Raw genomic sequence first — 24,971 nt, forward strand, 5'->3', positions numbered from 1 at the left:
AACACTAATGGCTATAGATAGATTATCAGATTCATGGGAGACTTTTGCACAAGGAATAAGTACCAGAGATAATCTTCTTGACTTCAACAGACTTAAGAATGATTGTCTTCAACAAGAATCTAGAAAACTAAAGAAAGGAGGGAAACTAAAAACAGAAGATTAAGAACTTTGTGTTCTTAATACAAACTCCTATAAGGGCAAGAAGAAGCATTTCAAGAAAAAAAAACAAATCAAAACAATGAAAAACCCAAGAAAGATTTATCCAAAATGAAGTGTTTCAAATGTGAAAAGTTTGGACACTACAAATCTAATTGTCCTGAGAATTCTAAACAACAAGCAAACTGTACAAATGTTACTAGAGAAGAATATACCTATGATCCTGAGAATCGTGTATTGTACTCATCACTATCAAATGAAATTTCAAGTAAAGCATGGGTAATTGATAGTAGATCTTCTAAACACATAATGGGATACAAAGAAGCACTACTAGACTCTTTATTAGAAAAGGTTAATGTTGAAGTCACCATTGGTGATAATTCAGCACATTTTGTCGAAGGAATTGGAAATTGCACCTTGAAGCTAAAATCTGAGAATTCTCTTCTTCTCAAAGGTGTACTCTACGTACTAAGAATTAAAAGAAATCTAATGTCAATTACAGCACTAGAAGATGATAAGCATGATGTTGCATTCATGGACAGAAAAGTAATAATTTGGGCAAAGAACTCCTCAATCAAGAAAGCGAAGTTGATTGGTCAGAGAAAAAGATACTTGTATGAATTGAATACAAAATCTAGTTGACCTATTCAAGCCTTAATTCATGAAGCTACAGACATAAATGAAATATGGCACAGAAGATTAAGGCATCTAAATTTCAAAACCTTATTAACTATGGAGAAGATGGTTACTGGGCTACCTAAACTAAATAAAGACCACTCAAGCATATGCAAAGGGTGTGCTTTGGGTAAGAACACTGGAAGTTCATTTCATGATAGCACTAGAAAAACAAATAATGTATTAGAATTAATTCATTCAGATTTATGTGGACCCATGTCTATTCCTTCTATTGGAGGATTCTGGTATTATATTTTGTTCATAGATGACTTCTCTAGGAAAACATGGATTTACTTCTTAAAATGCAAAGAATTGGAAGAAATCCTAAAGAGATTTTTAAAAATTCAAAACATTAACTGAAGACTTTTCAAGACATAAAATTAAAACCCTTAGAATTGATAACGGAAGGGAATATGCCTCAAACTTGTTTAAAAGGTTTTGTAAAGAATCAAGGATTAAGAGGGAGTATGTCGTTCCTTATAATCCAAAACAAAATGGGAAAGCAGAAAAAAAGAATAGAACAATTATAGAAGTTGCTAGAGCTATGATTTTTTATCAAAATCTAGAATATTATCTTTGGGTAGAAACCTCTTGTACTGCTGTCTATATTCAAAACAGAATACCTCACTCTTACCTTAGAGATAAAACTCCTAAAAAAGTATTTACTAAGGTTAAACCCAATATAAGTCATCTTAGGATTTTTGGGTGCCCTGTATATATCCATGTTCCAAAGGAAAGAGAACCAAGTTGGAACGCTTTAGGAGGAAAGGTATTTTTATAGGGTATAGGGAAACATCTAAGGCATATAGGACTAGACAAAAAAGTATTTAACTTACTAAAGATGTGATTTTTGAAGAAGATCTTGCATTCAAAAGAGCCCTAAGTTCTAAAGAACCTTCTCCTTTATCTAGTTTTGAAAGAAATAGTGACTCTGGGTCCCAAAGGGAGAACTTAGAAGAAATTGAAGATGAAATTCAAAACTTGAATCTTGAAGAAACTCAAAATTCAAATAATAGACCACTTTGGGCCATTAAAACAGTCGAGGCAACTCAAGACTTTGCTGCACCTTCTAGAACAGTCAGAGAAAGCAAAAGACCTAAAAGATTCTCTAGTTATATAGCAAATATGAGTGATTTATCCAAAACAGAACCAACCAATCCTTCTAATGCTATTAAACATACAGCTTGGAAAGAAGCTATAACAAAAAAATACCAATCTATTATGAAAAATGATATTTGGGAAATTGTTCCAAGACCTAAAGGAAAATCTGTTGTTTCTCCCAAGCAGATATTTAAAATAAAGCATGTTGCTAACGGTAGCATTGAGAAGTATAAAGCTAGATTTGGAGCCAGAGAATTCTCTTAGAAAGAAGGGATTGATTATGACAAAACCTTTGCTCCTGTTGCCAGATATACCTCCGTAAGAGTAGTCTTAGCAATTGCCGCATCAAAAGGATGGAAAGTACATTAAATGGATGTAAAAACAACATTTCTAAATGGAAAGATTACAGAAGAAGAATACGTCGAGAAACTTGCAAGATTTGAAACTCATGATCCTAACATTTTTGTTTGCAGACTCAAGAAAGCTCTCTATGGGCTTAAACAGTCTCCAAGGGCTTGGCATGAAAGAATTGATAAGTATCTCACCGGCTTTGGATTCTCCAAGAATGAAGCCGATCCAAATTTATATTATTAAAGAGATAAAGATGATATGGTAATTCTAATATTGTATGTTGATGATTTATTAATAACCGGTGATGATCATCTTGTAGATCAATGCAAGAAAGATCTAATTAGAGAATTCGAGATGAAAGACTTAGGACTCCTTCATTACTTCCTAGGGTTGGAAGTACGACAAAATTCTAACAGTATCATACTTAATCAAGGGAACTATACGTCAAACATTTTCAAGAGATTCAGAATGTGGAATATCAAATCTCTGTCTTCTCCAATCAAGACTAATCTACATAAACTTAAAGAAGCAACTATAGAATCACCTTCCATAGTTTCTACTCTCTACAAACAAATAATTGGATCCCTTATGTACTTAGTAAATACAAGACCTAATATTCGCTATGTCGTTAATGCAGTAAGCCAGTCTATGTTTGACCCAAAGGAGATTCACCTAGTTTCAGTTAAACACATTATGAGATACTTACAAGGCACTCTTAATTTTCGACTCAAATACGAGAAGGTTGGCTTAGACTTACATGGATTCATTGATTCAGATTGAAGTGGAAGTGTTAAAGACAGGAAAAGTACTTCAGGATGTTGTTTCAGTTTAGTATCAGCAATGATATCTTGGATATGCAGAAAACAGTCTTCAGTAGCTCAAAGCTCGATAGAAGCCAAATACATTGCAGCCACAATAACCGCTCGAGAAGTAGTCTGGCTAAGAAAATTACTTGTGGGATTCTTTGGGCAAGTCATGAATCCTATGATTATTCATTGTGATAATCAGGTTTCCATCAAGCTTTCAATGAATCTTGGTTTTCATGACAAGTCCAAGCATATTGAAATTCCTTACCATTATGTAAGAGATATGATAGACAGGAATTCTGTAAAATTAGAATACATTTGCATAGCAGATCAGACAACAGAAATTCTCACCAAACCTCTATCTAAAGTAAAGATTGACCACTTTGGGAGAAGACTTGGTATGGTTGAATTGTAATCCATTTGTATTCTTCAAATTATTAATAAAATAATTTAATTTGTCAAGCTATTGACTGTTATGGGCTCCAACATTTGTATTCATTATTTAAGAGGTGACGATCTCTAAGATAATGAACACTTGTATAAAAGACATTATGAGAGATGACGATCTCTTAGATAATGTGCTAAATAGTAGAGTTCTACTATAAGATCTAGATGAGTTCAAGATCATATCGTGATGTAGACATTGCTATGTCTATGAGTCACAATTTGGATAGAGCAAGAATTTTCGTATTCTCTGGGTTTATCCTGTTTTCTAGTAGATTTTAAACTCCGGATCATGTTGTCATATAGAAATACCAATACCTATGAGTCACAACTTGGATAAATGAAGAAATTAAATTACTCTTTAGATTTATCCTTTATCTTATCACTAGTAGCAGTGATTTGTCATATCACAAGTTTAGTAATATGACATTGTATCCTGTGTTCTATGATACCACATACTAAGAAGATTCAGACAGATATAGAGTATTAATTCTTGCTTATTCATCTTTATTGATGTTGCTCGATATGATATCTCTCTGTATGATCATCAAGTTAAGAGGGAGTGTTAAGTATGTAACCAAATAATCTACAAGTTTGAATGTGCAAACCGCACTTGATCTTCTCGCCTTAAATATCATACGTATAGCATTAAGTTATATACTCCTCTTGTGAGCCGGCGACTTCATAAGGAATTGTTTGATATTCATTACTAATCTAACACATTGTATTAGTCAGTAATTAATATGATTTATCTTGCAGATCGCCGATTTTTAGAGAGGTTATATATGCTGACTTAGGAAGGGACATGTCCCTTTGAGGGACATGTCCTTTAGTGATGATATTTAGGGAGGTCATTGTTGTAGTTTTGAGGACACACAAATACATTTCAGTCAGCTCCCTCAAGCAACAATATCCAGCAAGTATATTGCAGAGATACAACTATTTAAGATTAGAATAAAGGTTGATCATTCCTCCATACATCAGAGTTTAAGAAGTTCATTATTCACCAACAAAGGATTGTTTACAAGTCTGATCAAAAGCACAGAATTAGTAGAATATTTACAAATCACTAAGGAACCAATCAAGCTTCTATGGCAAAACACATGCAGGAAACAATAAAGCCTTCCCTTAAACTATGGCAGCAGCGGCCTCTATATTCAATCGCAGCTCCATGATATCACAGCTGCTAATAATATATTCCCTGCCTTAAATAATCAACTCCAACAACTAAGGAACCGATCTGAGGCTTAGGAAACAATAAAGCCTTCCCTTAAACTATGGCAGCAACGGCCTCTATATTCACTTGCAGTTCCATAATCATGCATTTGGCAATTAATAAAAAAATCTCCATTCTTCTAAATTATATCTAATATGAGATGATGAATCTTCTTCACAATTTGGTCACCAAATTATGTATAATCATTATCTCTGAATGAGATTAACATTGGCAGAGAACAACCAATTCAAAGTGCAAAATACAAGAATTCTCAATTCTTCCATCTTTCAATTACTCAAACCCTAGGCACAAACTCCTAATGCACAATAGATGGTTCTTTTGCATTGAATATTGTTAATTCTAAAATGAAAACTGAGCTTGAATCTCCCAACACACACCTCACATAACTTACATATGTGTCTCTTTGGTTGCAAAGTTTGAAATATATTCCCTCCAAGAGCAACTTTAAGTTATAATTTAAAGTTGACATATAATAAAGTCACTTTATTAATATAAACTCTTCTAGTGCTCCAAAACTGACCCTTTCATTAACATAATGATATTCTAACACATAAGGTCCTTGTTTCATGTGCCCATGATTTAAAACTTCTTATCCCAATTCCAACAATGTATAACACTAAGGTACACATTAAACAATTTCAATAGAAATAGCAACCATGATGCACATTTTTTAATTAAAACCAATAATGCATCTGACTTTCTAAAAATGGCCCAATCACACCGGAAGTGAAATCCAATTACGCATGAGTGATTATGATAATGAAACATGAGGAATCATCCCAACTGGGTGACTATCTAAAAATAGACACTCCCTCCAAGAATCTTGGAGCCCAATCTGGATGTCATAAATTAACATCTAAAATCATCATATAACTCTTCCAAATCATCTCAACCCGTTGGATTCATCCATTGACTTACTATTATAGTAAGTCCCTCAAAACGGAGCCAAAATCCACAACGTCCTCTAATCACCAATATTAACCTACAAGGACCCAGTGATAGGCTAAACCCAACTGCAATCCAAGGTGAGCTAAAATGGGGACATTACAATATATTAAAATTTTACATATATACAATACACACTCTGTAATCACCTAAAAATGATCTAGTAAACTATAAGCCCCATTTCAGCATTTTTAATCTCTATGCTAGACTACATTTTATGCTTAATCACTTTTGCATATTTATTAACCATTTATCCTTGATCAAATCATCATTTAATTGTTTATTTGATTTTAACCTATGGTTTGACCACCTTATCCTAAATCTTTATTTAATTAGAAGAACTTGCTCCCTTTTAATTAATTAAATCTCCTCTATCCTATGTGCACATGAAAAAAGGAATTTTTCAATTAAAGGACAAAAGAAAAAGACTTTGTTGTGTACACATTAAACTTTGCACACTTTCCAAGGTGAACAAAATCTCTTTTGGCTCTTAATCTTCTCCATTCATATTTTGCCTCTTAATCTCAACCACTCATTTTGCCTCTTGAGAATCTTGTGCACAAAGTCAAAATGAGAATAATTCTCCACCCTTGAATTTGCCTCTTAACCTCTCACCGTCCATTGCTCTTTAATAGGAGGCTTTCTCCTTACTGTCTCATGTATCTTAGACTCTCATTCTATTGCTATGCTGCTGCACTTGCACTTGAATTCTTGAGCACTTGAGCACTCACATTTGCATTCTCAGTTAATTTAGTGGCATATTAGCTTAAACTTTCCTTTATTGCATTTATCTTAAATCACAATCTAATTAGGGGAATAGAAATCTTGCATTGATAGAATAGCTTCGTACTTTCCTTGTACTTAGATTAGCTTTACTTTTGTTGTACTTGCATTGCATCATAGACTTGCTCTTGCATTATTACCTTAGCTTACTCTCATTTGCATTGCATCTTCCCCTGGGTATCATTGGATATTAGCACCTCATTGCTCTTACTACACTGCATCATCCATCTTGTAGTGCACCTTGCAAGGTCACTTATCTTGGTTCATTTGATAGTTGCAATCACACTATCTCTTCTATTTCCCTTGCACATGACAAGTAGGAATCTATAAGCCATTCTTGAGACTCTCAACTTCATGGGTTCTCTCGAGTGTAATGGTTTATAGAAGTGTACTTAGTTTTTGGTATACACACATACCAGAACTAGCAACTTAGTTTGACACAATACAAAAGTTTTGTATTGGGCACAACAGGTGATAAATATGTACTGGGTGAGATTAACGAAGATAGAATAAAACATTTCAATCTTACAAAAAAGATTGTCATGGCAATGTAAGAATTCACCTAACCATTGTAACTAACAGCAATGAAGTTGATGATTTACCCTTCGCATCATTTTTTGCATTACCAACAACTAGTTAATCCCTATCTGATCTTGTGCACAATGGACATTCTCCTCATCAAGTGTAATTTCCTCAACTTTTATGTCTATCATGTTCTGCTAGCATTGGCCAATTTTCAAGGTTTTCCAAAGGTTTCTTGATTCACTAGACGGGCTCCAATGTTCTTGGTGAGCTCAATTCTCAATTCCAATGGGTGTTGATAGCATGTCTATTTCTTGGCATATACCATTTTTAGTAAGTGTCATTTTGAGCACTTGGCCTCAATTTCAATTCAACTCCACTTCTATGTGAAGTGCTTTCTTTTTCAATGTCACACCAAAGTTTTTAAGGTAATCGAAAATTATATTTTATATACTCACCAAAAAGTAACGTCAATATTATAACTTGTGATATAGTATTTTATAAATATTACCTAAAAGGGAGATGCCTACCCCTGGGAGCCATAAATTATGTTTCAAGTCATATGGAGGTATTTTCCAAGAAACTATACATGAATATTCAAATTTGCCTAATTTCTCCCTCCAAGCTTATATATTTGGATTTTTTCTCTCATTCACTCATTCTAAATTTGCATGCTTGTCAAAATATATTTGAAATGAACTTTGATAGTTCATGGGATTGTTGGGGATGAAGCAAAAAACCCTTTGCAATTTGTCTGGTTACAGTGGTGAAAGATCTACCCTGGTTGATTACTAGTTTTCAACTTTACAGTCAAACAATACATTGATTGTCATGTCCCCTCTTTAGCTCTGTCTAGCAGTCACGTGACAGTTAGCCTATTATGGAGTGTTGTAGGCTAGCAGTGGTGATCAAGGACTCGGTCAGGGTTTTCAGCATCCGAATTTGGTATTACAAGCAGTAGTAGATCAGTTGAGAGAAGTTCCTTGATTTTAGGAGATAGTTCTTTGATTGTAGGAGGAGATTCCTGCCTTTTAGGAGGTGGTGACATTTTCCAGAGTTGAGGTTCTATGAGATCACCCCCTAGTCTCAATTTCAGGAGATTTGAGCATGTTCCCTATTTTTTAGGAGTATCCCTAGATTTGAGAGTGAGGCTGTTAGTTGGCCCAGGTTGTCTAACATCAATCACAGGCAAGTGACAAACTCAGTTTCATGTTTTAGAGGTGTTTGGGTTGCTCTTTGGCTACTTGGGAAATATTTAAATATATTTAAATATTCTCCTAAGTTAGCATTTTAAGAATTAAAATGAAGCTAAGTGTTTAGCCATTTTGGAGTAATAAGGAGTTTTCTCGTTCCATTTGGATTGATTAGCCTATGTGTGATAGCTCGTTAGAAAGAGCTCAGTCTCTACTATTTGATTATCACTTACTGAGACCTATTTGATGCTTGGAGCTAATTTGTCATTAATAAAGTATGATTTCTTTCTATTTGAATGCCTTTATTGGGGAAAATAATGTTATAAAGCTCAAATGAATTTTAGTTTAAGGTTTTTTTAGGGTTTGAATTGCCTTGGAGAGGGGATATAAGGAGAACGCAAACTAAAGGTGATCATCTTTATCATTTTGTCAACCTATTTTGGACATCACTGCTTTGGAAGATCATTTCTCACCTAGGATGCAAAACCTAGTGCTAAGAGCAGATTTGTTGGGATATAGCCCTCAACAAGATTAGATTCAAAGGTTCTTATGCATACAGTTTGATCAAAACAGAGGATTGATTTTTAGTATTGCAGTCACACTTTGCAGGCAGTGGATTTATAGGGAAGGTGGCCACTTTAGTTCAGCCTGGCATTTCCTTGTAGTAGTTCATGTGAGGAATTCTGGTGTGTTTAATTGCAGTAGACTGAAGTTGTTTTATTGCAGCAGCTTGGGCTTTATCATTGGAACTTGTTTGGCTATAGCTGGTTCCCATCTTCAGCTAGCATCAACCTTGTTTGAAGTACATCTATATTGGGACTATTCCGAAATAAATCAAGTTCTGCTTGTACGGTTTTGAAATTATTTCCAGACTAGTATATATTGCTGCATATGATTTCTATCACTTCTATTTTATCAATTATTGTTATTTATTCATTGTAATACCTATATTCTAAAAAATACAAAAAGAAACAACATTCTTCTGCAACTTCTATCTACCTCTATAAGATCAAAACAAATCTACAAGAAAATATAATTTATATAATTAAACATTATAGCAGCAGCAGAGTAAATATAATTTCACTGATTTGCTTGAGTTTGGTGATGACAGGAAAAATGAAGATTTGTGAGCTTTTCCAAGTTGCCTACATGGTTTTTGGTGTGTTTTGATTACTTTTGGAGTGCTGTTCAAATTTTGAGGGTTTTGGCAAGTTTGAGTGAAACTCTCATTTCTGACCATAACTTTCTATCTACACAGTAAACCAAACTTTTACACATATCTCTTGGAGCAAACATTTTCTACTTCTGGGTATGATTTAAAAGACTTTCAACAGTTCGGTGAGAACAGTCCATATGTTACATGTTTTGTTTGTGAACATTTGAATTTACAAGTGAGACCTGCCTCTTTATGAGTTAGCGCCCACCTTGTTTATGGCACATGAAGCTCAAAAGAAGGGTAAAGTGATAAAGGGAGGCTCTTAAGTTTCATAGAAGGGCTAGAAGGGACATTTCATGCTGCAGCTTCTTGTAAGGATGTGTGAGGGCAATTTGAAGGGATTTCGTGAAGTTCCAGACTTACTGTGTTATGACAATCCGTTTGTAAGCTTGGAAATACTGCTTTTAATGTTTCAGATCTCCTCATGCTTATAGCAGGCCATACGTGAGCCTACAGAAGGCTTGAAGATTACTTATTTGGTGACTGAATCACAAGAAACAAACCACAGACCTACAAAGCTGTTTACCACTGTTAAGTGCTGTAGCTGAATGTATCATTTTGGATTCTTGAGTCTCTCTGTTGCTCACTGTGCTTTCAGTTTCACAGGGTCAGTCGTTGACATTTATTATCTCTGTTCATAATTTAAATTGTTTTGTTTTCTAGTGTATTTGGTGAGAACATTAAAGAGTAGATATTGTCTTGTTTGGATTATGGACATTTATATTATGACTTTTCTATGCAATGTAATCTGCAATGATAATGAAAGAAAATGAATGAAATCTAAAATACAAAACAAATCAGCAAGCTGTGTAATATTCATTTCTTGAAATCAATCAAAATTGCAAAGTATCATTTACTAGCAGGGCTAACCATTACAGAAACAGACGGTGCTCAAAAAGATGATAAGTATGCAAAGAACTAGTGCAAACTGTTTCTTTGATAAGATAACTGGAGGATGCTAGCTCTGTTGTCATCTTTTAGACTCTCGTTTGAATTTTTTGAATAAGATTTGTGATGCTTCAAAAGAGACAACAATGCAAACTTTAAAGTTGAAAAAATATTGATATCTTAATGCAGCTCAAGCACGAAACATTCATTTTGGTCTAACATTATCCCTTTATTTAAAAAGAATGCTCTTTGCATTGAGAAATAAAAACAGAGATTCTCCATTTACTAATACAATAAGCTAATAACAATATCCATAGTTCTTGCATGGATAAAATACAACATTAATTAACAATTCTCATGAGTTACTAGAAAATTCTACAATTGTAAGTTACAGTCCCCATGTCTAAGTCTTGTACAAAGTAACTAAAATCATACAAAATATACTTACCAAATCCATAACCTATCATGGACCATAGGAAATAACCTCCCTGCAAACTCTTCTTTGCTGCCCAGTCATATCTACAAACAAGGAGTTGTCCAATCAAGTTGAGCAAAATAAGGAATAAGACACATATTTAGTGATTCCTTCCAATTCTAGGAGTTACCTTTGTTTATTTGACAATAAAATAGGGATGACATTACAATGATTACATTAAGACGAGAGGATACAAAAAAGGTTAACTTCCAAGTTCCACTACATCATTATCATCCGTTTCAAAAATTAAAAAACAAATCTATTAGTAATTAAAGACAGTATAAAGTTACTTAACAGAACAAAGACAAAAATTAAATAAATTCTATATTTTTAAAAGGGACCTAAAGTTGATTTCTCATCACTATAGAAGGACGACTTGCAAAGAGATTTAACAGAACAATGATAATAGAATTTATTCAAGAAAGCATTGTATTAGCTATTGGCCTGATGGTACAAGATTTCTGGTACCTACAGTCTGTCAGTTCAATTTCAGGTAAAAGTTCTGTAAAAATAAAACTCAGAACAAGTTCAGCAGAAATGAAATTTCAAAAAAACAGATCTTAATTAAATTCCACAAATATAAATTTGTAAATACTTTTAATATAAGAAAAATATATTATAATAAATATAAAACAAAATAAAAGGATATTTAAGGAAAAGAAGATAAGTATAGAACAATTGACCAACAAAATGGAGGCAGTATTCAATGAAACCTTGAATAGCAGAATAAAGAACATACCTAAGAATATGCTAAGATGACCTATTGGGATGAAAGGATGACGGGTAGATGGATAAAAGATAGATCCAGGAAGGAGTTGGAAGTGAAGGTGACAAGCAAAGGAGAGCAGAATGCAGATGGTACCTCGGGAGACAACCCAGGTTAGGCTGGTGCTGGGTGGCGTGTCCATAATCCAGGGAGTATAGAGATTGCATGGCAATCTAAACCACAGAAGTGGAAACCAATTTGGGAAAAATTTGGGATGTTTTGAAAAAAAAGTTGAATTTGTAAAAAGATGTAGAAAATTGAAGAAAAACAGTAAGAAACTTCTTTTTTTAAATGGAAGGGCATTAAAGCTTCTTTAACAATCTAATGTGTATATGCAACACATACGACATCTAGACATCCTTTGCCACTTTCTCCTGATTTCACGTCACAGCAAGGGATTCTTATATATTTCAATAAGAATGTTGATTCTTGCATTAATAATTTAATACTATTACATTATGGTGCTGAAAATTAGTCCTTATTTTGTCTCTAAAGAAAGGTCTAACGTCTTCATAGGCAGTGACACATATCTATGTCATTTGTTAAGTCTCTTCTCTACTGCAATCCTTGTTGAAAACTATGAGAATTTAGTGGCAACAACCAAACCTGGGTCCCTATTTATCTGATCCAAATGTAACTGCACAGCCATTGAGGACCAGGTGTTACACCTGCCATGTTCACTAGCCAATATTTCTTTAAAAAATTTAGTTCAAATCCCTTTTCTGTTTCTATATTTGGCATAAGTGGTAGCGGATTTCAAGATTTATATAGCATTTTTTCTTTTGATTTTAAATCAACTCTTCATTTCTTAGCTAAAATGAATGTTTTGTAAACATACATGGGCTATTTAACTTCTTTTATTCTATGTCGAGGATTGAATTATGCCAATGACCCAAGATGGTCATTTCAACCAATATGAAAAATGTGTATTCAGCTCTACTCACAATAAAAGAAACCTTTTACGCCAAAGTGATTCCAACAGAATGCCAATAAAAAAAATTGCATTGCTAGACAGTAGAGTGGTGACTGACTCTTCCTCTTATGTGCAAGGTTTTCTACTACAACTGAAATGATCATGACATGATAACTGTGGATAGTAATAGTGCTCCTAAGAAAATCCCCAGTAAAGAACCTGATTTGAATTGTCGTCAAGAGGCAAATATGGTACTTCAAAGAGGTAGTCGCATCTTCATAGTCACTGTTAATAAAAGTTGCATATGAGCTCTCTGCTACCTATTTGGCTTCTTCATTGTCGTTTCTTAGTACAGGCTCGAACCGTTTAGGGTTTTCCAGGCACCAACAATCCACACCTTTTTTTAGCGATTAATCATCACTTAAACACGAATTCTTCAACAATTAAACACATTCTTTTCACCCAAAAATCGTTTACTATGGTTGGTTGATTTAAACCGATTTTTGGGGGGAAGTCAGCACTGACCCTGATTCCAGGTTAATCGTGATTGTCTTGCAGATTTTCACTACTATGGTCTAAACCAATAGGATGGGAGTCCAACAATGTAGTAGAGCTCATGGCCCTGACCAAAGGGCTACTTATGTGCAAAGAAATGAGTATTGAAAAATTAGAAATAGAGGGTGATTATACTATGTGATTAATGATTTAAAAAAGGATCAATGCCACATTGGAAACGGAAACTAAATGCATCCTATCAAGAGCTCTAAACTTAGCTTAAAATTTTAGGAAATGTATCTTAATCACATTTATAGGAAGGGGAAATCTAGAGCAGATGAATTGGCAAATTTAGGAGCAGATGGAATGACCTCGCAGTTGATTGACAAATAAATCAGAATAAGGTGATGAGGGAGGTATGAGGAGAGTTAGTGAATCCCTTAGAATTGTAACTCGGCCAAGTTTTTAAATAATAATCCACATATTAGATAGATAAAAACATTACATACTCTTCTACATTAAACTAAGGATTATATCTTCTCCTAAAAATATATCAATCCACAGAAAAGGATTCCAGGTATTGGCAAGCATTGTGAGTTTCCTCACCCCAATAAACTCATGAGGTTAGTTGATTAAGGTCCTTATAAACTTGAGGAAATGAATAAGGAGTAGACATTATAATATTATTAATTGTGGAAGTGTACGTTGTAGATTAGAGAGGATATATGACCCACCCTTCATATCATAATCCTACCAGAGCCTTGGATATTGGACACCAGCAGCCAAACCAAGGAGGCTGCAGTCTGCTTGCTAAAGCCTTAAGGGCAGGAGAGTGCATTTGAAAGAGGATTATAGACGCTGCCCCTTCCTAGGGGTAGGGGTGTATATACATATGTATGTGTATATATACATACATATGTAGATTATTTCACTTTATTGTTATTGCTGGATTATGCTCAGATATCTTACTTGATTCCATATTCTACGGAGATAGAAATTACTGTTATTTTTCAAGAATAAATGGAGATGATTGGAATTTAGTCATCACTGGGACATGAGTAGTATATCGATTCCTAATGAACTAATCTGCTTTTCAAATGGGTAAGCCTATCCTGTAAATTGAAACTCTGGCACGTTGGTGGCAGTAATAGATGATTATTCCAAAGGTGGATCGTGAAATCAATGGAAGAACTAATGTTCTGATAGAGGGAAGTGAACTTCCAGGAATTTTCTTAATACTTTCTTATTGATTACCTGCCACATTATTTATTTTCAGTGAAGTAGATTATGGTTTATTGCTTATGGAAGGGCATAAAGCATAAGTTTATAAGTGAAATCTCTGCTTATGTAGTTTATCTGGATCATGATTTCCCAACCACTCTTTATGTTTGTCAGATGACTCACAGTTTATTGGATTTTAAATGTGTTATACTTTACAAATTGATTCTGGGGGTTTTGTATTACAGTTTTAGAAAGCACCAGCATAGTTTGATTTGACTAGTCATTTTTTTGACTATTACATATGATTTAGATAAGAGGGAAGTGGGCCTAAAATTGCACAGGTAGAAGAATTTACTATATGAAGATGAGAAGATTACTACTTCATGGATCGCTCGTAAGCACATATATGAATTTTGCATGATTTACACTAACATAAATTGCAACTGCTTTTAAAGTTGTTACGCTGTTTCATATGTTCATCATCTGATTGCAAAATACCCTAAACGGATGAATGTATCAGGAATAGAGAGCTAAGGAAACAAACAAGGCTAAGGCTGCTTCATATGCTTTTATCCATAAAAACAAAAAGAATAACCAGACATGTTCTATATCTGATACACAAGCTATCATTTGACCAAGGAAGTATTGTCAAGCTTATTGTGATACCTTCAATAAAGGGGTGTATGAAGCTACAGTAGTAATTATGTTTCAAAAATACCCTTGTAATGCTTTTAGCACTAATTCGTAAATGAGGTTGTCTGAATTCCTCATCAATAACCCGTAATGTATATATGGAAGGATTGTAAATGATGTATCAAAAATTATTATTTTGGGGCACAGCTGGATGTTTTCTTGGCTCGACTCTTTCCTACCAACACCTCTAGTCGGGCTGTAAATAGGTTTAATATTAATTAAAAAATATTAGGCTACAGCCTTTTACCTATAAAATTAAAAAACAGCTTCCTTTATTTTTTTTAAATTTATGATTTAAATATTGGTAGTATATTGGGTGACACATTTAAGAGCAGCAGTTGAAACAATTTGTTGGTGAGGCTGTCACCAAGGTTTAAACTTTAAACTTTAAACCCCCACTGGGCCATTGTGCTTGCAGGCCTTGTGCCTACGCTCAGCTTTGCACTCATGGGTTTGAAATTGTGGAGTTTTTGACAGCTTTAAATGTTGCCGCTAACCAATCGAAATTCAAAAAAATATAGTAAGTATACTAAATTTCATATGTAAGTAGTAAAAAATAAAATAATAATATATGAAAAAAATTGTCGTATTTGACAACAAACAAAAATAAATCCTAAAACAATAATAAAGACAAAACAGACAAACCCTACTCCAGCAGCTGCAGCTTCCCCACATTAACATACCAATTGGTTTCAATAATCTAAAGTTTCATTTGATTCGATGCAGGGAGGTGCATTAAATATGATGTGAAAATGTCTAGGCATAGAAAGGGAAATGCAAAGAGAGGCAAAGAAAATTCTCCACAAATACATTCACATCCCATAGCATCACAACTTATGCCATTAGATTCATTGCTTGTGCGGAAGAGGAAAAGAGCAAGCCCTCCTCCAGCGGCTGCAGCTTCCCTACATTAACTTACAATTATTTTTAATAGTCTAAAGATTATTCCGATCCAATGCAGGGAGATGTCTTAAATTTGATGAGAAAATGTCTAGGCATAGAAAGGGGAATTGCAAAGAGGCACAAAATAAATCTCTAGAAGTACCTTCACATCCCATGGCATCACAAATTCTGGTATTAGATGCATTGCTTGTGCAGGAGACAAAAGAACAAGCCCTCCTCTAGAAGCTGTAGCTTGGCCACATTAACTTACAGTTGTTTCTAATAATCTAAAGGTCATTTTGATTCAATCCAGGGATGTGTCTTAAATTTGACACGAAAATGTCCAGGCACAGAAAGGGTTATGCAGAGACGCACAAAATAATTCTCCACAGCTACATTCATATTCCATTTGCCATTAGATACTGTGCTTGTGCAGGAGACATCAACCATAATATTAGTCAAAAAGAAATTTACATTGTGAACAGCCAATGAACAACGAACTAGTAAATATCACATGCACAAACAAAAATTACAAGGTAAGACCCTGATATGTTTAGGTTTTTTATTAGAAACAATTATAGAACCTAATATAAAATGCATTAATGACAACAGGTTTCCACAATCCATAGTGAATTACTGCAGTAGTTTTTGGATTAGATTGAGTAGCAATTTTTTTTATCAAATCCAAAAAATTGCTATGCAAATCCAGAAACTACTGCAATAATATAAAGTGTTTTCCTAGGGGTTAATCGGTAAGGTTTTGTTAAGGCTTTGTGTTCTTCCCATGTAGGTACACGGATCAACTCTTGTTTAGTGAGCTTTACCCGATGGGCATGGCATATGGGCATCCCTAGGGGACTAATCTCATACCATCGGCACCCCAGCTTCACATAAAAAATAAGCCCAAAGCAAGCTCTACCAGGAATCCATGAGATGATACATGGGGATACCCCTTGTGTTATCAAAAAAATTGTATTTATCTACAGTCCCCCAAGGTTTGCGGATAAAACCAACAGTGGACAGCCAAACATGTTTCTAGTAAAAGGGTACTTCAGGGCCAATTTCTTAGGGATGGCAGAAAAAAAAGAATTTTTCAAAGGTATAGAGAAATTTCAAATATTCATATCATAACACTGATAAAGCATTCATCAAAGACAATATAGAAGATTAAAACATAGCATTAGACTTGAAATGAGATTTCACTCGAGAATTGACAAACAAATTATCAAAATTTAAGTGCTTTCATTATCAATGTGCGGTGAGATGAACTTAATGCAACTAAATGATAATGCAATTAAATGACAATGAAACTAATGCAATTAAACAATAATGAAACTAATGCAATTAAATGCTAATGAAACTAATGTAATTAAAAGATCATGAAACTAATGCAATGCTGGCAAAAAAGATTGTACGCCACTAATTACGACCTACAAAATTGTAACTTTAGGCAACATTTCGTGAGATTTCTCTCTCCTCTCAGCAATAGGGGAGGCTCCCTTCTTGACATAGGTGGCTTCAGTAGAAACTTAACTGAAATTACAAAAGGGATGGCTCTCTTGATCAATTCCTCTTTTTTCAAGAATGATTTGCATACAACTATAACTTTCCAACTTAACAAAAAGTGTCTTATTACTACGATAATACCAGTGGCTACGATAATACCGGTGGCCCTAGAATTGACATAAGAACAACACAAGGGGCAGCAATTTACAAATAGGAACCCAAAGTCTCCTGCACTTGTCTCGAATGAAGACTCAAGCAGAATAACTAGTAAGGCACAAAGTCTCTTACTGGATACTCTCAAATTCACTAAATTGAAGCCCAAAGTCTTCAACTAAAAGTAATTGCACCCACTACTATTTATTACAATTTGTCCTATTGCAACACAAACTCTTCAAAAAATCAAACTGGCTCTAAAATGCAATAGCCAGCTCAATGTTTGCACGATTAAATTCAAATCCCTCTTGATCAAAGGTCCAAAACTCACAACCAATAGCCAAAAAATGTCGTCACATAACACCTTGAATCAACACAAAGTTTGAAAGCAAGTTGTCTCTTTTATTGATAGCAATTTAGATTTGCATTCAAGCACAAGTCTTACAATGCACATATAAATTGATAGAGTTTTCTTGTCGTGCCAAAAGATGATTATTTTCAATGACCTCCCTCCTTTATATAGAAAAATTGGAGAGAGAAAGGTGGAGGAAAACGTGGACCAACATCAACCACCTTCACTTATCTCTAACGAACTAATTTGACTTTATTCAAAATTGCATGCCTAATGCGATCACAACTTAACTACATGAGCTGGTTGTACAGGTGCATATTATCCTATACTTAAAACATAGATGCTCTTTACATGTAACTTGCCTACTACTATTCTACTTAAAGCATATGAAAATTTAATTTGAAGTATTCACATGGTATCAACCACCTCTCCAAACTTCCACAAGCACTCAGGTACAACTGCACCAGCTGGTTCACCAATATGTTGCAAGATCATTCTAACCTTCTTGAGTATGCTTGTTTCTCCAAATGTCTCTTTGCTACAAATCTTCATTTGATTTTGGAGATTCTTCAATGAATATTTCTAGCTTGCAAATGTATCCATTACACTGATGTTGAAGTCATCCACTTCAAGCTGTAAGCGAATGGCCTCTTTGAACTCTGTCAAAACATCTTCTTGATTCTAAAGTTCGTTATCTTTAGTGATGATTTCGCAAAATAGCCCTCTGAATGCCTCTCTGATCATGCTTTCTTGGTTAGTTATCCTAGCTACTGTTGTCTTTGCATCTTTTACAAGTCCTTGTAGAACTTTCTCTTTGTTGGTCATCACATGTGTGTAAGCATGGTACATTTCAATAGAATGATGATTTCGTGCTCACACAAGACGTCCAAATCAATCTCCATCATGTTGTTCCAAGCACCAAGCTTTCGTCCAACAACTCAAGTTGATGATTGAGTGACTTGAGAATGTCATTCAATCCAACAATAGTCTCTTTCCCTTTTGCCAGTGTAACTTATCTTGACATTGCCGAATGGTGTGCCTACGCAACTATAACATGAAAGTTCGATAGTGTATGAACATCATCATATGAAGGGTCCATAGCAAACTTGGATGTGTAAAAACATAGATTCGAGCAAGCTAAGTATAGGGAAGGGGCATGGAATGGATAGGGATAGCAAATGAGCAAATGAGTCAAGCTCAGAATGACTCAAAAATGTCTAGCATAGCCAAAAAAGGATTGTTTGGAGTGCATTGCATATGTGGACAGCGAACTTTAAAATGTGCTATAGTGTAATGAAATGAAAACGTAGCATACTTTAATAGGTGTAAGTCATACTATGTATCTTGCAAACATGTGGGAAATTCTCTTTATCCATAGGACATCCATATGGAAATTCACGGAATACGTATTTCTGGGACTTGCACTTGCATTCTCATGAATTCTCATGAAGGGAAGGAGGGGCTTGCATCCATATTAGAACAGGAGTTTATCCCTGACTGCGCATGCAAGTAAATGGGACCTTGCATATGCAAATTGAAGAAAAGACAAAAGAAAAAGAAGTGACAACATATATATAAAAACATGCAAATCTGAAAATAGAAATGATGAGACTTGCACACTCAATATGTTATGTCCCCTTCTTTGCACTAGCCTTAATGGCGCCTAGTTGGTCTATCTTTCTATCCAGATAGGCTAACGGCATGTGATTTAGGATGCCAACCAATCACAGGAGTTTAGGTTTCAGATGCGGAGACCTTAAATGGGAAATCCTAAGGTTTAAGTCACTTTATTTTATTGAGTTGAAATATAAAATACTTTATTATTTAAAGTCACTTTAGGACAAAATGACTTAAGTGACTAAAAGACGAAATAATATTTTATCCCACATTGCTAAGATATTTGTACCTCCCCACACTTCGAGGTTATAAAAGAAAGCATTTGCATTGAGATTGCCACGACGAATGTAAGATATTTATACACAATTGCAAAAAGGATGCTTAAATGTGACTAGATATTCCCTAAGGACAAAACCCCTTTAGGAAAGGAGTGAGACTAGACACAAACCTAGTACTCACATTGCACTATAAGTTTCAAGTTCGATTTGGTACTCAAAGATTAGGCAAGATGTGGAGTTACTAAGCAGCAGGAAGAGGAACTGGTCGGTGAACGGTATTAGCATTTATAGGATATTAGGTGTGGCCGGACAACAGTCACTTCAGGACTGAAGATACCGGTGGAAAACTTGGGTAAGTATAACCTTTTGCCATCTCAGGCTTATACTGCGATAGTTTCCTTCCATACAGTGGAGTTCACAAGTTGGTGAAACATAGGTGAGTCGGCAAAATGCCCTTCCCACATTGAATATCTAGCACACAAACACCATCGCTTCTAAATTGTTTGACGGGCAAAATTAATAGGAACGATGGCAGCATTAGTGATATCTGCATAATAGAAGACATATTGGCAAAGGGTAAACGTGAGAACACGGCATACTGACTGGGTATGATCACAGGAGATCTCAGGGTGTTTCACAACATTCTCACATAGGAATAGCATTGGTGTTAACCGCCTCCAAAGCATGAGTTAAACTCCCTTCAACAACACGACTTTCAAAACAAATTCATGGTGGTAGACGATAGATTGGTCAAGAGGCTTGAAGCGGTGACGGGCTGAACACTTACTACACCATTCAAACTCCATTCACCATTAATACAGGGTCCTCCTTATCGCAATGAGAGCAAATCAAGAACTGGTCCTAACCTAAAGGTGGAGACATAGCATAACCGCACAACTGGTCTGATCACGAACTTGGTCTATCCACAACACCTAGGAATCAGGTATGTCTCTTATCCCATAACCATATGTGCAGTAGCATTTGTTAATGTAATCATTTACAGACTGACATTCTGTCATTGATATTTTGCATACTGAACTTTTACTATTTTTACCCTCATAAATCGATATTGCCCTTGGGTTGTTAGACCATTATTAATGCTTATGTTGAAGTCCTTGTTCTAATGTTAATGTAAGCATTCTCGGTTATTCAAGTTAGAGATTAGCTAAGTGATAGCAAGTTAACGCATGATAAAGATTTACTGGTTTCATGCCAACTATTTGACGGAAAGCTAGTAGTTCTGTTTTAAACTAAATTGAACAAATACAATAGAGGACATTAGACAATAACACAAATATATACAACAAAAATCTTATGAAAAAATAAGGAGGAATCATACCATCTTATTAAGAGGCCAAAGAAGAAGTCGTTTTGAACACTCGTGAAAGATCTAAAAATGCAATAAAAGAGATTTCTTGGATTCAGAAAGATTGCAAGATGAAGTGTTGAATAGACTTCGAATCTTGACTTGATCCTTCCAACAAATGAGTCAAAATTTGTAGCTTGCCAAGTGTAGGAAGTTAGAGCCAAAAACTACATCATTTTTGCAACCATTTTAACCAAGCAAAGTGCAACATGCAAAGAATTTGGAAAATGGTTTTCAAATCATATCAAGTGTTTTAGAAGACTTGAATGCAAGCTAGGAAGGATTGGAAATGTTTTCAAACTTACCTTGATCCAATAACTTACTATTCTATGTTGCAAATTGCTCAAAACTAGGGCGTTTTTGAGCAAAAACGTTCCCTAGATGGGTTGAGAAATGAAGAAAACACTCAACAAACTCCATTTTTTAGTAGCCCAATGTGTTCTTTAGGTGATTTTTGGGCTAAAAATCGTCATTTTAGGGGGTTTGATCAAAAAGTCTCATATTATGAATAAAAATGTGCTTTTCGATTGCATTTGCATGTGAAAAATGAGCCTAAAAACCCTCCAAATTCAAGCTGCAAAATAAAAACGGGATTACCTTGTGCAAATGCATATATTATAATGCATAAAATATGCTCCAAAATCGCCACACTATCTTTTTCAATAAAGAATTAGTGTAAAACGCACTTTTGGAGACCACATACATGCTTTTGAAAGACATGCATTCGGGCAAAATATCACCACTTACCCTTCATGGAGTTTTAAAACATGAAAACGGAATTTAAAATGCATGTTGTTGGGCCAAAAAAATGCCACTTTGGCTTAACGCTAAGTGAAATGGATTTAAAATATTACATACACGTGATATTGGATCCAAAATCGCCACCTAGCGAATTCACATGTTATTAAAACATGTTTTTTAACTTAAAAAGCTGATTATGTGGCAATTTTAAAAGATGTATGTGTAATGGGTTAGAAAAACCCCATTTAAATGCATTAATCTATATAAAATAAACTTATACGTGCAAAAACATATGTAAGTAGGTTAGATTTTGCCACTTACATTGATTTAATAAGTTTTAAATATGCAAATGCATATTAAAAACCCACTTAACACATTAAAATGTGTTATTGCATTGAAAAAGTTCATTTAAATTAATGTTGGGACTTATATATTATTGAAAGTGGGTTTGCACATACTAATTTGCATGTTGATGTATGCAATTTGTAATAAAAATCTAACTTTATGCACTTAAGCTGTCTCATGAATTTATATTCAATATTTAACTATAGTTTTTAACAAAGTAAATGAAAAATAGTCTAGAAATATGTTATTTTCATAAAACATTAAAATACTATGGTCAAATCAACTCAGAATGAATTGAAATTTTAAAATGCCCCACAAAATCCACTTTAAATATTAAATATAATTTTATATAGTGCAACTCCCAACAAAAAACTCACTCTTATGAGATTTTTAACAAAAATATACAATTGACCTTAAAAACCCCACTTTTTTCCTTATAACTTGAGCTAGATAACTCTGAGTTGGACCTAAGTTAGCTTAAATCGAGCGTAATTTAAAGGGTTATTAACCTAAGGCAAAAACAAAAGCAAAAACTATTTACAAGATAAAGAAAAGCAAAGAAAAGATGTGAAAGTTTACAAAAAATCGAGTGTTTGAAGTGGGAGAAAAAAAACTCTTACCAACAAACAATTGGGAATAATCTCAACGGAAAACCTTCAAAAGCACACATAGACAAGACTACACAAACAACAATTCGGAGATAATGAATTATTTTCATGATGCCTCATCAATGCATTAAAACAAAGAGGAGCCTACGAATCCCTGATTAAATTCTGTACGGTTGCCTCAATTTTGTAATGTCAAAATTGAGGACAAGATGCAATTAAAGGATAATGAAACTAAAGCAATTAAATGGTAATGGGACTGATGTATTTAAAGCATAATAAAGCCAATACAATTAAATTATAAGAAAACTAAATGATCTATGTAAATGAAAAGATATAACAAAAACACCCAATGAATCCAACTTTCAAATGTGAAACGATATAAACATAGAAATTATATGTTTACCCTAATCAAAAAATGCAAATGGTAGGTCTAAATTAAAATTGGAGCTCAAATCTGAGTCGCTACTTGTTTAGGATAGTGAAAGACAAGGACACATTTAACCTAGCCTAAGGCTCAAGTTTCCAAGACACAAACATCTGTGGAACAAGATGGTGGAGTGTCCCCCCATTCGCCCGCCATTGAGACATCTTGAGATGGCAGAGATAGCAATGCATCTCTTGGACATCTCGAGAACATCTAGGTGTCTTTCAGCATCTTGGTGATGTCTAGAAGTCTCCTTCCCTAGATGTCTCAAAAGTGTTTTCATATTTAAATTTCTTCTTTGTTTTTATATTTTCAGGTTGGGTCAAACCCTAATCTGGAGTGGGCCTCATCCATGCCCTCTATGCCTTACGAAACCCCCTAAATTTCTCTTGTTTTCTCGCATTTGGTGTTCTCGATTTGCTAATAGTTAGGTGAAAAGAAAACAAAAAAGTGATTGAAGGAATAAAAAGAGATAGTTTGAGTGAGTGCCAATGAAAGAGGAGTAACAAGGACAAGGAACAGGAGGATCCTACAACAACTTGGAGAGATTTTCAAAGCGCTTGGAAGGTTACTTGCCATTTTTTGTTTGTTTTCTTTGTTAGCTTTTATTTTTTATTTTTTTTCATGTTGCAGCTTCCAAACCAGATTTGATGTTGAAACTTGATGGCAAAGATTGAAGATGATTCCAATGTCACGTTGAAATAACTGTATGAATATGCACTTGCAGCCATGACAGAAAAATGAAGAATGATTCTAATGTTAAGTTGAAATGAATGAATGAATATGCATTTGCAGCCATGAAGAATGATTCCTATTGGGTGGATATTTTGCAATCAACAGTTTTGGCTAAAAATCTTGTCGCAAAATAGGATGCCCAGCCATAGCGTGTGAGACAGAGTCTCTCCTACCTTAAAGGAAAGGCTCACCCTTCCAACCGTTCCTTGGATCAACTCAAGATAAGCAAGAAATCAAGAGATTTTATAAAATGGGTGTTACCAATATCCTTTCTTCTTATCTTTCAAGAAAGAATCCACTTACTCGTGGAGCGAGTAATGGGTAGGGTGAGTCTCTAACTACACTTCTATCAAGAGCTGGAAACAGTGATATCGATAAACATTCACTAGCTCAAAGACTAGCTGAAAATGTACCAGTTTGGCTCTAAGTCCAGTCGTACTTCTATATGGAAAAGCTTTATAATTAGGGCACAAAGACTCCTAAAAGTAAAAGTAACTTAACTATTTTACGAATTAAGAAGAGAATATAGGCTACAGACAAAGCTTCTAACTATATATTTTCACAATTGCTCCTGATCAAAGCTCTGGCTCCGATTGCTTCTTAACTTTTTTCAATTCAATTCACGACATACAATTACCAAGAACACAAGATAACATGAATCAAAGATAACTTAAATGAATTATAGACAAAGCTTATAACTCATGTAAGTAACAATCTCACTTAATCAAAGTTAAGTCTCAAATGCTCCTTTGTATTCACTTTCTCTCAAAATACTGCTTACAGAAACAAAGTACTGCAAGCACAATTTCTCCAGAGCTCCCTTGCATAAAGATAATGATCATTTTACAGTGAGGGCGCACTCCTTTTTATAGGCACAAGAGTTGACAAAAAGGTGGAGGAAAAAATGGGAGCAACTCAACCAACTTTCACCTAGTCTAACTATTGAAGAACCTAAAGGGTTACATGCAACTCGCATTACATCATTTTAAATACATGTAACTCACATTACATGTAATTACACTTTTTCATGTAATGCATCCTTTACAACTACTAATACAAAATAAAAACAAAAACAAAAATATTA

The 24,971-nt window shown here is 34.5% G+C and overlaps 1 protein-coding gene across 2 annotated transcripts in view; it reads right to left on the bottom strand.

The window, feature by feature from the left end:
* SPPL2 (SIGNAL PEPTIDE PEPTIDASE-LIKE 2) overlaps window positions 1-24,971 on the bottom strand; it is a 261,784-nt gene that overhangs the window by 14,938 nt on the left and 221,875 nt on the right. For both annotated transcript variants that reach the window (XM_089825624.1, XM_089825622.1), the window contains one exon: window positions 10,766-10,836. In XM_089825624.1, coding sequence (XP_089681750.1) covers window positions 10,766-10,836 — 71 coding nt within the window. The remainder of the gene's footprint in view (window positions 1-10,765; window positions 10,837-24,971) is intronic.

This window comes from Cupressus sempervirens, chromosome 4 (assembly GCF_028749045.1).
Source record: "Cupressus sempervirens isolate cs-2001-9-10 chromosome 4, ASM2874904v1, whole genome shotgun sequence".
Classification (NCBI taxonomy): domain Eukaryota; kingdom Viridiplantae; phylum Streptophyta; class Pinopsida; order Cupressales; family Cupressaceae; genus Cupressus; species Cupressus sempervirens.